At 41.3% G+C, this 15308-nt stretch overlaps 1 protein-coding gene across 2 annotated transcripts in view; it reads right to left on the reverse strand.

The window, feature by feature from the left end:
* Positions 1-15308, reverse strand: part of PPP1R12A (protein phosphatase 1 regulatory subunit 12A) — a 195607-nt gene that overhangs the window by 2324 nt on the left and 177975 nt on the right. For both annotated transcript variants that reach the window (XM_059726121.1, XM_006274960.4), the window contains one exon: positions 9232-9282. In XM_059726121.1, the coding sequence (XP_059582104.1) occupies positions 9232-9282 (51 nt within the window). The remainder of the gene's footprint in view (positions 1-9231; positions 9283-15308) is intronic.

A 15308-nucleotide genomic window follows, 5' to 3' on the forward strand; every position in this document is an offset into this window, starting at 1 on the left:
CTGCTTTCTGGCATGATACAGTCAGGCTATGATACGGAAATTTTCTTTGGCTAGGGCTGACCACAAATGGTCTCAGCCTACTCTAGGTGCTTTTGTGCAAAATATAACATTGCAAATGTTTCCAGTAGCCAAAAGTACTCGACCAATTTACATGGAATGATTTGATAAACAGTTCAAAATCCAAGAGGCCCATCTATACTAGCAGTTTACAAGATTTCAGGATTATTTAGTTCAGCTAAGCATGGTCCACTGTGCTCCTATACATGTTACAACTTTCGTAAGGCTCCAAAATCAAGCAGTCAAAGGTTAGGAAAATTCCAAAATTAAGCTTGTTACAGGGAATAAGTGGTTACGGAGCAGAAGGTAGCTGAGGTAAAAATCTGATAGGCACAGAGAGGTCAAGAGCTAGAGTGGGATGAGGTGGGAGTCATGCAGGATCAGAAGGGAACGGGACAGCCAAGGGGCAAAAGGGTGGGTTTTTTTTTTTTTTAATATTATAAACCACTAGTTTTGTTTTTTTTTATTTATATATATCTATATCTATAGATATATCTAGATATAGCTATATAAAACCACTAGTGCCTGCAGCTCTAAGAATCTAAAGGATTCGAAAAGTGATGGCTAAACCCATGTGATTCCATATCCTCCCTCCATGCCACAAGCCCAGCTATATTAAAACAACATTATTAAGGTTGTAACATCAAGCACTCAAAAGGGAGGAAATGCCAGAATGCCAAAGTCTGCTCTGCAACTATAACTTGACCTCACCAAGGTATATTACAAAACACTATTGAGCTAATTCTTTCCACAGTGCCCCTGTATCTTGACTGTGTAGTGAAGGAATAAGAACTGTAGGCCTCCTTGCTTTATGTGCTGTGGACACTGAAATGCATGTAGTGAAAGAGGCAGAGGCATGCAAGAAAGGAAGATGCATTTTTGGGTTGTTTTTTTTTTAATGTCACCATGGAGAACTGTTTTTGATCCCTGCTTGTCACAGAGGTCTTATTTAATTTTGGGCAAGTCACGTAAGCCAATTTATTTATTTATTTGACAGAAGGCTATTAACAGTGCATTTATAATTTTCTTGGGTGCCTAATTTTTAACCTGGGGCCTGATTTGCAGCCTCAAATACTTAATAGGAGTTATGTTTTAGAAATATAAACTATTAGGTACTCTGAAAAATTAAATTTATACTACCTAAATTTAGGGGACACTTGTCAACTTTGGCCTTAATTTCTCTGTGCTTCAACTGCACAGCTGTAAAATAGGAATAATACTACCATCTCACCTCACAGAGCTATTCTGAAGAAAAAGTTTATTCCTGTTTGTGAAACGCATGACAAGAACACCACACAAACACCCATGAAGTAATAATTTAGTCTTCAGTGCAGGAGTTGGATTTTTTTCCCCTGGGACTGTACATGGAATAACGAGTAAAATACGAAGGAATATTGCAAAACTACCCATTCACTGAATGAGACAGGGACTTTATGCAAAAACATGATCAAGCACAACACAACTGTAGTGCATACATGTACAAGGACCAAATTACTGTTGTGCTTGCATTCTTAATGTCACTTCCTGACTTTTGAGCGTGACTTTACAACCTTAATTCTTTTTTGAGACAATATCATCTCTAATATTATGGCATGTTTGTTGTATTTGTGTGCAGACGTCTTTTCATCTGCTAACACTAGGATATTTATTTTGTTGTCTTCCTGTGCCAACTCACTGTCCAGTAATAGTCATTAAAAAGAATAAATGCATGCAAGTGCACCCAGAAGCTTTAACAGTTTTTCTGGAGAAGTACCAACCAAATGAAAAAAATTTCACCAGAGGAAAGTGGGGGGCAGCCTGGCCTGAGCCTGTGTGTGTGTGTGTGTGTGGGGGGGGGGGGGGAGGGGGGGAGTCATGACCTGGTCCCAACCTGGCCTGCAGGGGGGAAATGGGGGCGTGGGTCCATCCCCACCATGCCAGAAAAGAGGTCATGGCCTGGCCCGGCCCCTCAGGGGGAAAGAGGGTGCAGACTGACTCCAACTGGGCAAAAAGGGCTTAGGGTTTGGCAATTTGGCAGAGGGGAAGGTGGCCATAGTAATGGTCCACTGCCAAAATTTCCTGACCTGTGGGGAGCCCCGTAAGCCAGACAAGATGCCTCCGTGGCTTGAGCACCCCTAATCTGTATCGTTGGAATATTGTTTTGGGGACTACTCCAGAAGGACAGATTGAAACATTTATGCTCCACACTTACAACTAAAGCCAACCTGGATCAAACTGCACCAACTGAGGCTCATCCAAAACTTTCCTGGCGCAACGCAAGCCTCCTTACTGTTAGACATCTTGCACCATGTCCATGTGCACTTTTGGTTTGAATGAGCAGATCTTTAGTTAATTTAAGTAATGAGGTAGTCTAAGTCATAGCACTTGAAGGTCTGCCCCGACACATTCTGGTAGCAAACCAGCAGATTAAACTACGATGCACCTGTCAGCATTCTCTAGTGTAGATGAGCCTCTAGTTAACCCTTGACTGTACATGTTGTATACACAATATATAATACAGTACTTCAACTCTAGCTTGTTTCTCCCTGTTATTTTTCTGCCATCAGCCCATTCAATAAGCAAGGCCACACATGCACTAATTTATGTTAGGCTAATTGGTAATTCTGCATAGTTTTAATTAATACAAAGTACCGTTAAATGGTCATTAAGCACACATTAGCCACACCCAAAGAACTTTACAAAATTAAAGTGTTTGTGTATGTGGTTTAGGATTTTACAATTCTTGTCTGTGGAACAATATTGCTTAAAGTAAGATTGCAAACAGGTTACACCCATGAACATTTCTCCAGCTTCCTTTCTCAACCACCTCACTGGATCATCTAGGGCCTGACTCTGTAGGCAGAATTAGAGCTATGCCACTCTCTCTTGAGAAAGAAGAATGGATGGAGTACAAATTACCTCCTATTTTAAATGTTTATTTCTATTTGATCCAGATCTAAAGGTACACACTTTCAACCTTTTTCTACCAAAAGGGTACAAGCTACTGGACTGAAAGGTTTGGACTACAAAAATGCCAAGCTTTATTCTCCCTAAAAGGTAGTAAAAATAGTTACAGGGAAACAGATTTCATGAAGTGAAAAACAAAAAAAATATGAACAAAACTGTGGAAAAGCTTAGGCTGGAAATTAGATGGTTTCTAACCCTCACAGCAGTGAAGTTCTGGAGCAGCTAGGAATACAAAAGCCAAAAAACCTAATTATTTTTAACATGGAGCTTGATCAATTACTGAAAGGGGCTACTGGACATGGCTAACTGTGCCAGTAGAAGACTAGACCTAACAACTCAGGACATCCCTTCTGGTTTTACAGCCTTTTTGTTCTATGTTTCCTGAGCTATGGTATGGTAACTACCACCTTCTAAACAACTTTGAGAAACTGATTTTCAAGGATATCAGCATGACTGAGCCTGAGCTGAAATAACCAAAGTATCTGAACAAATATAAGTTCAGGTACAGTCTTGCGGGAGGGGAGAGGGGAAGAAGCTATTTTTGTTGCTAATCAAAACCAACATACCCAACTGTAAAAGAAAAGAAACCATTGATGCAAATAATGATTGTAAGTCCACAGTACTGGAACCAGTACCATGATCCTGACTAGTACAGTTTTGATTAGTTTCAGTTAACTGAGACAGTGAAGACAGACAGTGAAGGAGAAGGAGACATCACAAAAACAGAGACAAAAGGGACCTCAAGAGATTTAGTCCAACATCCTGCTAGAAGTGGGATTCATCCCCGTCCAAACCATCGTAGACAAATGCTTATCTAATCTGTTCTTAAAAATGTCTAATGACAGAGATTCCACACAATCACTCCAGATAATCTGCTATAGTACCAACTACCAACATTTAGGATTTTTTTCCTGCTATTCAAATAAACTTCATTGCAATGAAAGACCATTACAACTTTTTGTCCATTTATAAATTGTCCCTCTTTCTTTATAAAAACATATTAAATACCTTCCTTCTTCCCTTGCTCCAACAATATAATCCCAATTCCAGCCTTTCATATGATGTTTTCTAGAAGACCTCAAATAATTTTTGATGTTCTCCCCTAGACTCACTCCAATTTGTCAATATCTTTCATGATTTTCCAAAATTGGAGATAGTCCTCCAGAGGAGGCCTCACAAGTACCGAGTAGAATGGAAGAATTACTTCCCACAACTTTCATACAAAATTCGTGTTAATATATCCCAGTAAACTATTATTTTTCTGCAATAATTTTATGTGGTTGGCTCAGTTTGTGATCCACAATATCCCTCAGATCCTTTTTGGCAGTACTACAGTCTAGCCAGTCTTTTCCCCTTTTGTGTTTGTGCATTTGCTTGTTCCATCCCCAGTGTAGTATTCTGTGCTTGTCCTTGTTGAATTTTATCCTGTTTATCCTAACTATTAAGTATAATAGACTGGCTTTTAGATTTCCAAAGTATTTTCAACCCTGCATATAGTAAAAACATCAAAGCAAAGGGGAGCATCTTAAAAGCTCTCCTGGTGCTACCTCAGATAGTCTGAGTTCAGAATGTTGCTGAGTTTTAATAAAAAGTAGCTATGCACACAGCCGTACAACTCATGTCATTACATCTTTACATGAGGCATGAATACCATATTGAAACAATCTTTAAGTCAAAGATATTTCTGGAGCTGTCCCCTGATTTATCATTGAATACAAAATGACAAGTGACTTTGCTAGTAAGCGATACCAAATCACATCAATATGTATATAACAGGATCTGAAATGCTGGGTACCATGCATAAGCCACACTTCTGTAGTCAAGCAAAAAAAGTGAGTCTCCAACACACAGGCATTAATAATATACGGCCATAGCACTAGCTAAAGTTCAACACCTGCCTGGCTACACAAAGGAAGAGAAATGAAGGAAGAAGAAATTACAAGTCCACAGAATGCAGATGCCTACAGGACCCTGAGAGCTTGGTAACCACTCTGGTCAAGGCCCTATTCTCAGCCACCAGCCGCTCATTTACATGTCTCAAAGACTGAATTTGCTTTACTTGATGTAGATTCTGCAGGAATTGCAAAAAAACAGGAGTGAAAACAAGACCAAAGCAAGTACAGTATGTTTAAAAAGAACCATAGATGAGAAGAACTGAAAGAAAACTTATATTGAGAAACAGTAAGTTTAAAGCAGATAACTAGCTGTGAAAGGAAAGCATCAAACAAGTGGCACATTCTTGAAATGTAATTTAAGAACAGGCAGAAATTAGTCACAGCTTTGCAAAAGAGTTCAGGATGCATTAACAATGAGAGTTATTCCTGGAATTCTTTACTTAACATTCTAATTACAGACTAAATCTCCTATTCAGAAGTCTGTAAATAATCATGTGCTTAGCATATACTTTTACATGACTTTACAGCAAACAACTGGATGAAAGGTTAATCTTATAATTCAAAACATTCATATGCTGCTGAAAAAAAGCTTTTAAAAAGTGGCAGTACTTATTTGTATTCTCTACTTCTGTTATGACTAGCAAGTCTGCCACACATCCTCATATTCCCTGTTCTAAAGTTCCTCATTACTAGATGAGAAATTTTTCTAGTGCTGTAGTTAGCTTTCTGTGAACCCCACTATTAAAACAAAGTCTCAGAAGCATCAAATATTGTGTCCTTGGTTATGGCAAACTTCCTTGTCTCTAACGTAACTAGAACAACATGATTGTCTTGTTTATTTCTCTGCTTGTTGCCTATTGTATCACCAAAAACTCAGTGCATGTATTTAGAAGTTGTCTTTGGAAGTTAATATTATTACGAAACAGCAGAGGGAGCTCAAAACGAATTCAAGAAACTTTCTTGAGTAATAAATATTGGGCATCAATTGCCTGGTGTCACTCAATTTGTGGAATACAAGGTATTTCTAATTCATCGTATTCCATCTATTTCCTGGATATAACTTAGTTTTATCAGTTGTTGACCTGGTTAATTTTGTCCATGTGCACAATTTAAAATTAGAGGTGCACCAATATATGGGTTGCCTATCAGATCAGCACTAAAAAAGGGGAAGTGACATTATTAGCTAACAGCTTTTTTTGGCCGTTGTAGACAATAATGTTTACCGATAACTATGCCTGCTGGCCAGGCCTCTGGACACCTGGGTGTTTTCTCCCCTGCAGAGCCAGGGCCCTCGATGCCTGGGTTCCCTTGGAAAATGGTGGGTTTCCCCTTGCAGCTGGGCAGAATTCTAGCGCAAAGGGTCCTGCTGGGGGCTGCCAAGAGTGGGACACAGGGGGCCTGCATGCATGTGCGCAGCTGCATGCATGCACATGGCCCAGAACTAGAGGTGCACCAATACGTCGGTACAATATTGAATCGGTACCGATATAAAGAAAACTGGCTGTATCAGATATTGGCCTGATGGGGCCAATAATTTGGACAATAAATGCCCATGCTGCATGCAGCCACAGCGCAGCACTCAGGCAGCGAGGAGCACGGCCTGCAGCATGGAGAGCTGCCTCCAGCTGGTAAGTCCAGTGTGGCGGAAGGGAAGGGGAAAAAGGATGGGGGACGGGGGGGGGGGAGATCAATGCCCCCTGTGGTGACGGAGGGGGCAGGGACAGGGGCAGGCGCTGCCTATGCGGGGAGGGGGGGCCATAGCTGTGGCTCATGGGGGGGGTGGCTACCACCACTGCTTGCACCTTGGGAGGGCATGGGGGGGGGCCTGTGCCCCCCAGATCTATGCGGGGTGGGGCAGGCTGCAACCAGGGCTGTGCAGGGCTGGGCTCAGAGCAGGCGCTGGTGGCATGCTGAATCTACCCCAAATTTCACTGCTGTTCCACTCCCAGAGCTGCCAGCTGCCCGACGCAGCCCCGGCTCTTCCCAGTGTGGGTGGAGGCAGGGCACTGAACCAGGCCTGTGCCAGGTGGCTGGCATTGGTGGTGCTGGGAGCACAACAGCGGTGAAATCTGGGGTGGATGAAGCATCCTCCCAGTGCTGCCAGCACCCAGTCCGAGTCCAGCCCTGCCGAGAAGAGCCCTGCACAGCCCTTGCTGCAGCTTACCCCACCCTGTGCAGATCTGGGGGACACACTACCCCATGCCCTCCCGGGGTTCAGGCAGCAGCAGGAGCTGCCCCCCCATGAGCCATGACTCTGGCCCTCCTCCTGGGCAGCACCTGCCCCTGCCCCCTCCCTCACCATGGGCGGGGTGTTGACCTGCCCCGCCCATACCCCTTCCCTCACCCCTCCCCTTCCAGCACACTGGGCTTAGCAGCTGTATCAGAAATCATATCGGTACTGGCCAATATGCCTCCTTAAATATCGGCTATTGGTATCAGCCCCAAAAATCTCTATTGTGCACCTCTACCCATCCAGGCAGTGTGGAGAGCTGCTCTCTATAGGTAAGTCTATAGAGAGGAAGGGGGGAAGGCAGACTGAGGCCCCCATGGTGAGGAAAGGTGGGGGGCAGGGGCTGGGGGTCCTGCCCAGCTAGGGCAGTGCATGGGACCCAGGGCTGAGGTGGGGAGCGGGATGGAGCCATGGGCAGCTTGTCCGATGGGGGGGGGGGGGGGGAGGAGCTGGCGGCAGCTCCCCACCACTGTAAGCAACCTTTGCAGAAGGGCATATGCTCACTGTGGGCTTGGGGCTCTCTGCTCTGCTGCGTTTCCCTCAGGAGTCCCGCGCCAGCTGCACGCCCCCTACCCATATGGCAGCATTAGGGGCAGAGAGTTGTGTCCCCTGCTGCTGGGTGGGCAGGGGGTGCACAGCCAGCACAGTGCTCCTGAGGGAAGGACAGCAGAGCAGAGAGCCCTGACCGCACAGCAAGCAGCCCGCATCCGCCCTTGTCCTGCTTGGTTCTGCTCCACTTAAGTGTCCCGATGCTTAAAAATGGTGGCAGCAGCACTTCAACTAAAGATCACTTGACAAGCTTTAGTTCAAGCACCCCCACTGCCATTTTTAAGCACTGAGAAGGTTATACATGTGACGGAAAATGCTGCTGGAGCATGTCAAAAAAAAAAAAAAGGTTTATTTATGACAGTACTTTAAAATGTAAATTGGTTATCAGATTGGCATCAGTCAATATGGTTGGTTAATAACAGGCTCTCGATATTGGCCAAGGAAGTCTTTATCAGTCACCCCTACTTAAAATGCATCTGTAGTCAGCTCTCAAGAATAACTAAAGATAGAAGACAAATTGTGTTAAAATAATATTGTCAGTAATCCCTGGAGTGCAAAAACTATACCACAAGTGCTAAAAAGAAAAAAAGTCCTGGAAATCAACTACACAGCTATCATACTTCTGGATTCAGTACATACACTGGAATACTGTAACAAAAACTATAACAAAATGGCAATCATTGTTTCATGTGCTACATTCATGTCAGCATTTGGAAAATAAAACAATCTAACCACTATCTCCACATCAATGGAAAGGTAGAAATTAAAATTTTCATGTTTGGTTTTACTTGGTTTTCAAATAAAGCGTCTCATTTGGTACAACTGAAAAAGTTATGGTGTAATGGCTTTAATTCATATGTTCAGATCAGGAGGTATAAAGTCAACACCAACACAAAAGTGACTTTCAACTTTTAGCACTACACAGTACATGCTTGTGATCATGGGCGACTGGTGCCACCTTAGTCGGGGGGGACGGGGCACATGCCTCCCCCCACAGCTAATCTCACCAACAAGGGGTGGGGAGGGGATCCAAGGCAGCTGATCACTGTGGCCACTTCTGGGAGTGCCGCTACCTGGTTGGCACTGGCAGGGGAGGCACTGGTGCTCCTGCCTGCCCCCCCCGCCCATCGTGTAAGTGGTGAGCGCAGCCGGTCAGGGGGTGCACGTGTACCCCCTAAGCATCACCACTGCTCCTGATGCTTCTCAGTCAATAAAAGCACAGAAACATGTACATTACAATCTCAATCTACAAAGGACTTTTAATATTATTTTCTTGGTTTAAATTGACAAGTTTCCCAATCTAAAAAAACCCTGACTTGTCATTATGACCATTACAATAAGCTTATAAATTTCAGCTACTTTCATTAAAATGCTTCACCTCTTGTTAATGTTCACCTCAGAACTACTGCAGAAGAGATAATGAGTGTTCTGGAAGCTTAGATGTGCATATCTATTCTCTGATGAGATTACACACAACAGTAAAACTTCCATACTACATATTATTTGTAACTAAGTGTGTTTTAAAATGAGTCATAAATAATGTACTGTACTTACTTTGAGTTCTTCTTCCATTTCAGATATCCTTCTTTCTAGAGCTCTTCTTTCCTAGATCAACAGATTAGTGTTAATAACAAACAGTGCCAGTTGTTTGTAATATTTTTGTAAATACTGTGAAAATAGTGACGCTTCCAAGTTCCAAAGATCAAGCAACCAGAAGCACAGTGTGGCCAGACTTGTGGTGCCAGTGAAGTATAGAAAATTCTACATAAAAATTTGGATGGAAGACGTATTAAGTTCTTTCTTACATTTCATTAAATATATCCCTCTCTCTATTTGAAATAAGGGGAGTTCATGTGGTTAAAGCCATGTCTTTGTCCAGATTTTTTTATTCCTTTAGCTAGATTTCTGAGATAGTTTAATATATAAGAAATGCAGAAAATGATCAGAAACAAGAATAATAAAAGAAAAAGAAGCACAAAAGCACAAGCTTTCATAAGACAAGCAAACAGAGCTGAAATCTTCAGTGAGTATGTCTACATTGCAAACTGCAGCAGGATGGTTCAGAGAAACCTGAGGTTGGTTTAAGTTTAGATACTAGCAGCTATTTAGCCCTGGCAGCATGAAGCTCCATGGTGGCTAAATTACCCTGCTTCCCAGGAAGGTTCTACCTGATCATTTTTCTCCATTTTTTTTCCACCTAAGAGGCAGGGAGAATTAGCCCATGCAGAGTTCTGGGGCTAAAGTGTTTACAGAACCTCATTTAAAGGTAGAGCTGACATCCCTCAACTAAACTGAAGTTTGTACTGCAGACATAATCACTATCTTCTCAAAATACTATTTTCATTTTATTTCTTTTTCTCCTTTTTCTTTTTTTTTTTTTACCACTTCCAAATTTACATTCTGGATTCATAATTCAAATTTGAGAGCTTAATCGCTTTCCCTGTGTAAGACAATGCAGTGATTCTCATTTAAAAGCAGTTGCAGTATTCAGTATTTTACATTCAGATTTTTCCAAAGAGTGACAGGCAAAAGCAATTGTTTACTGCAAAGTGTACATCTGCATACAATGGTGTTATGCAAACAGCAAGCAGCATTAACTGAAGTGTGTAAAACTTTGGTTAGATCATACCGCCCAGTAGACTCTTGCCGGTCACCTTTCAGATACAAACCATTTGAATTTAGTTTAATCATTGTGAAGTTATTCCACATTAATTTCCCTATTTTAGCAAGCAACTTCAAAGGTTTAGCAAAAGTAACCATTTACTGCAGTTGTTAGTTTCCTTAGTTTATCATCCTTAATTACTTGGTGTTAAGAACTGGATTTCCCACCCCCACATGATACTGACATAGTAAGGGGCATAGTAAGTACCAGTGAGTTAACTGCAATAAGCAAGTGGCTAAAAAACAGAACCAGGCCAAGAAAGCTGTGAGCCCGAGTTACTTGGGAGTTGCATCAGTTACCTATTAATTTTGTAACATAATATTTACTGCCAGTGCTCTGAAATTAAGCAATATTTGAAAACCTCTGCAAGTATCAAGAGCAGAACAATGGGTCAAATACATTTTAAAAGATTCATATTAGAAAACCAATACAATTACACCAGGGTAAATCTGTTCCTGTATTTGTTAAATTATCTATTTAGCTATAGTGATCCTGTCTGAGAATTGCTAGACATTAGTGCCCTACAAGTTCAGATTTCACTAGCGTTCCCCCTCCCTTACAGTTGGAGCTACAAAAGACAGCATTTAATTCCCCTGCCCTAGATAAATAATTTATTGCTGAACGATCACATTCTAATTAATATAACTGATACTGAGAAGTTTCAACGATGCAGAAGAATTCTTAAAAATATTCTCCTTCTATTGCAACAGTATTCTGTAAAAATTACACTGTGTTTTCACACAGAGAAAAAAATACCTAGATACCACATTACAGAAAAGGTTTGGCATAAATTGTAATAAATTAACTGTTTGGAAAACTGCTGTCAGTGAGTATTTCCATTAATCAACCATAATCTTCAGAAAGCTGTTTTGTTTTGTTTTTTAAACAAGCAAATCTGACTGTATAAGTTACTGATTAGTCAATTCCTTGATTCACCACATAGCAGAATACTACAGATCATGTTCACCACTTTAGACTTTGTCCACGTTTTAGTTTTGCTAGCATAGTTTTACCACTCAGCAGCCTGGAAAAAAAAAATCTCCCTTCCCTACAACTAGTTATAAACTGATTATGTGTAGCTATACCAGTAAGAAGTCCATTTGCCAGTATTGTTAATTCCATTATAGAACTGGTTTAAGGTACCCTAGCAAGAGTCCTTTAGCTATCAGAAGCTGCCTTGTCTCTCCACTGGCTAGCTATAGCAAACTCTTAAGGGTACACAAGCTCAAAGCAAAAAATGAAATGGCAAATACTAAATCATTCAAGTATTCTGTCCTCTAGTTTACAAAAGTAATGAAGCAGCCTCACAATTAAAACTAAATATGAAATAGAAACTCAGCTGATATATTATCACAGCTCCTAGGATCCCTAAACATAGATAGACCAGGACCTCATGTAGCTATGCCAATCTATAATAGCTGAATATCTGTAAAATAATTAACAGAAATGTTGTCAAAATACAGTTTACATGTGTCCTGGAAAATATCAATTCATGAAATTCAGTCAACTGTAACAACCTACAAGCAGTTACTGTGCACTGATGCTGTTCTACTCTGCAATGTCCACAGTGGCTACCACTGAAAGTAAGATTTCTAGAAAATGGGAGTAGACAAAAATAAGCCAGAAGCACTTATAAAGGTTTAAACTGATGTTTTCTTTCTTGAAAAAGATACAAATTTAAGGACAATAGTATCGGTGTCATATCTTATCTGTTCTAGTCCGTTTCATTTTTTAAATTGACTTTTAACTCCTACTTATAAGAAACTCAGCCAAAGACAAAGCTTAGTGTTACAAATCCATCACTAGCGAGAGCTATTATTAGGTTCTGCTTGGCTTTTGTCCTCACAGTTCTCCAGTGCCATGCTAGCACATGCACCTACTTCAACATCTGACCTCCTCACCTGGCCTCCCTGACCAAATCAAAAACAATTTTAGGAGGAAAGGAACAACAACAAAAAATAAGATTTGCCAAAACACTGAGATCCCTGAATAAAGAAAGGCAACACAAGTTGAATCACATTAATGATGAGTTTTGAAGGCAGCAGCCAATCCCTGTAAAGGGATCAACAGAAGTCAAAATGAAGATGAGAATGCACTAGAGTATGAAAACAACTAGCCTAAGGAAATTCTTTGTTTTCTTGTGTTTATGAACATCTCTACTTCCTCAGGGGGAGTATACTCCACTCAATACACAGGAATAATGAGGAACCCCTTGCCAATTATATTTTTTGTAACAGACACATCCTCAACCTAAATCCCAAAATGTGGATATTTCCAAATTTGGGGAGGTCAAAGATGCTTGGAGTTTTTATTCTATTCCAAATATTGCAGAATTAATTGGTCAATGTACATTTCAGAGTAAAAGGCCGTAAACACAACCTCTGGTCCAACTGTAAACTGGGATCTTTGAGCAGTGATCAGATGTATACCAGGCATAATATATTGTATTTATTCAAATACAAGACAACCCCTGAATATAAAGAGACCCACCAAATAATTAGATTCTATATATGGAAAAAGTATAAATGTGTTATAATTTTTCAGGTACAGAATCTACTTATTGGAAGCTTGCCTTAAATTTGCCCCCCTCCCACTGCTGCAGCAAGGAAAATAAATCTGGGGGGGCAGGGCCCCCCCTTGCTCTCAGTCCCCCAACTTCCTCCCCCTGCAGCCTCTTCCCCCACTTTTCACTGTCACAGACCCTACTCTCCCTGACCATATGAAGAGAGGCAGATCTGAAAACACTGACTTGGAAATAAAGATTCCTGTAGCAATTTGCATATAGGCAAATTATTATGGGTACCCACAGACTTTGCTCATCCACAACTGAGGCATTTTACTTTTTTTGAAGCCGCTGCAAGCTTTAGCACTGGTACTCCATAAACACACTTTTGAGAAGCACTTTTGTACTTACTTACATATAGTACAATCTATGCATGGTATGAGTCCAAAGCCAAAATGCTCATGATTTACTATACGGGTCATTTGGCTGGGCCCCACCAGAGTCAACAGTATTTCAAGCCATGGTTACACTACAGTTCAGCACTGCTCAGTATGTGTGTGTACTCCAGATTTCCCCCCTCCAAAAGGATCCATGTGCTAATTAGCCCTCCTGCTCAGAACTGGAACTAGGTGTTCTTATCACGAGCCCTGGCATCCTCCAAAATGCAGACAAAGTACTGGGCAATCTACTCCAGCTCCACCTCATGGAATGCAGAGCCACACTAATCACATGTGACAGGCTGAGAAAGTGGGTGACAGAGGAATACTGGGTGAACTGGTTGGTGATGTTTGCCAAACATTTAAGGCTGACGAAGAAACAGGAATCATCGGAAATAAGGAAGGCACCAGCTTAGCTCAGAGAGTGAAGAGGAAGTAAAAACTGGCCAAGGGGGACCAGCAGGCTATGGGAGAGCTGCTGTTCCCCTGAGAACTACCGGGAGTAACAAGGAACAATAGCCATAAGTTGACTGAGAGTAGATTCAGGCTAGATATCAGGAGTCACTACTTCACAGTCAGGGCAGCTAGGAGCTGGAACCAACTTCCAGCAGAAGTGGTGCTCGCTCCTACCCTGGGGGTCTTCAGAAGGAGGCTAGATATAATCATCTAGCCAGGGTCATTTGACCCCAGCATTCTTTCCTGCCCATGGCAGGGGGTCAGACTTGATGATCTGCTTAGGTCCATTCCAACCCTACCAACTATGAAACTATGAAACATATTCAATGTAGTGGCTCACCATGATTTGAAAGAGTCACCTCTGAGGGGGACTGAATACACTAGGCACTACCATATATCTTATTCAGATGGATTTCATTAACCTATTCTTGTGGTGGGTTTGCCTAATAAGGGCTATGTGTTTTATAGTCATGCTCAGTGTTGGCTGCATTTAATCAACTTCATAGTTGGTTTCCATTTGCCAGCACACACTGCTTTTGGCACCAGTTTAATGCTAAACTATGTATTTAATGAGGGTCCCTTATATGCAGATATACGACAAAAAGCTTTCCTCCCTATGTGGATTAGGGGATATATGCCTTCTTATATTTGAATAAATGCAATAATTGGCCAGATACTTGAAAAACTAATGATTCACAAAGGAATGATGTTGACACTGAATCCACAGTTTATAGCATGAAAGCCTATCTTGGAGGAGTTAAAGGGATAGTTAATTTTGACTATCTTATGAAGTGGTGGCGTTCATAAGTTTACTTGTCTTGTTGCTTCTTGAAAAAAGCAGACTTCAGATGGAAAATAGGCCAGGTCAGGGTCCAATAATTCAATTGGGCTAGGGACAGAAGTTGCCATAAATTGGTTTAAGTCATCAGAAAACTGTTTTAAACCTGTAACAGAACACATATTCAGCGCACATGAGCTAGTTTCAAAATGGTTGAAACTGTTTTAAGATAAACCTAGTTGAATATAGTATCAGACTTAATTGCTTTGGGTCAAACTGGTTTATGAAACTTCTGTCCCAGACTACTTCCTGGTTCATGTTAAATTAGAGTCTCCCAGCATACTTTGTAGCCCTTGGCTGGGCTGGGCTGTCTGCTCCACCTGGAGTAGTGAGGGCTGACTCACTGGCTCCCAGGCAAATCGTGGCTGGGGTCTGGAGCCAGGGAGGGAGGTTATCATTGTTAGCTGAATTTTAGACAACTTAATGTTATTTTAAAAATAAAACTGATATAACCTGAATGAGAAGCTGTTTTGAGATCATTCTGAATTTACATCAATCATTTTGATTATTACTAGGGTCAGACTGACAATTTTTTTTTCTTCTTGACTAGCTAACGTTCTTGATTCAGTCACCCCGTTTTTATATACAGTTATTAAAAAAAAATACAACTCTAGGGATAGAAAATTACTGCTTCACTGAGGACTGAGCAGTAAAGCTTCCATCAACTTTGTGTATGAGTACCAATGCAATTATGTGCAGTAAAAGTAAGGAGGGAAATTTATAACCAAAGACAAA

Source organism: Alligator mississippiensis, chromosome 4, assembly GCF_030867095.1.
Source record: "Alligator mississippiensis isolate rAllMis1 chromosome 4, rAllMis1, whole genome shotgun sequence".
NCBI lineage: Eukaryota > Metazoa > Chordata > Crocodylia > Alligatoridae > Alligator > Alligator mississippiensis.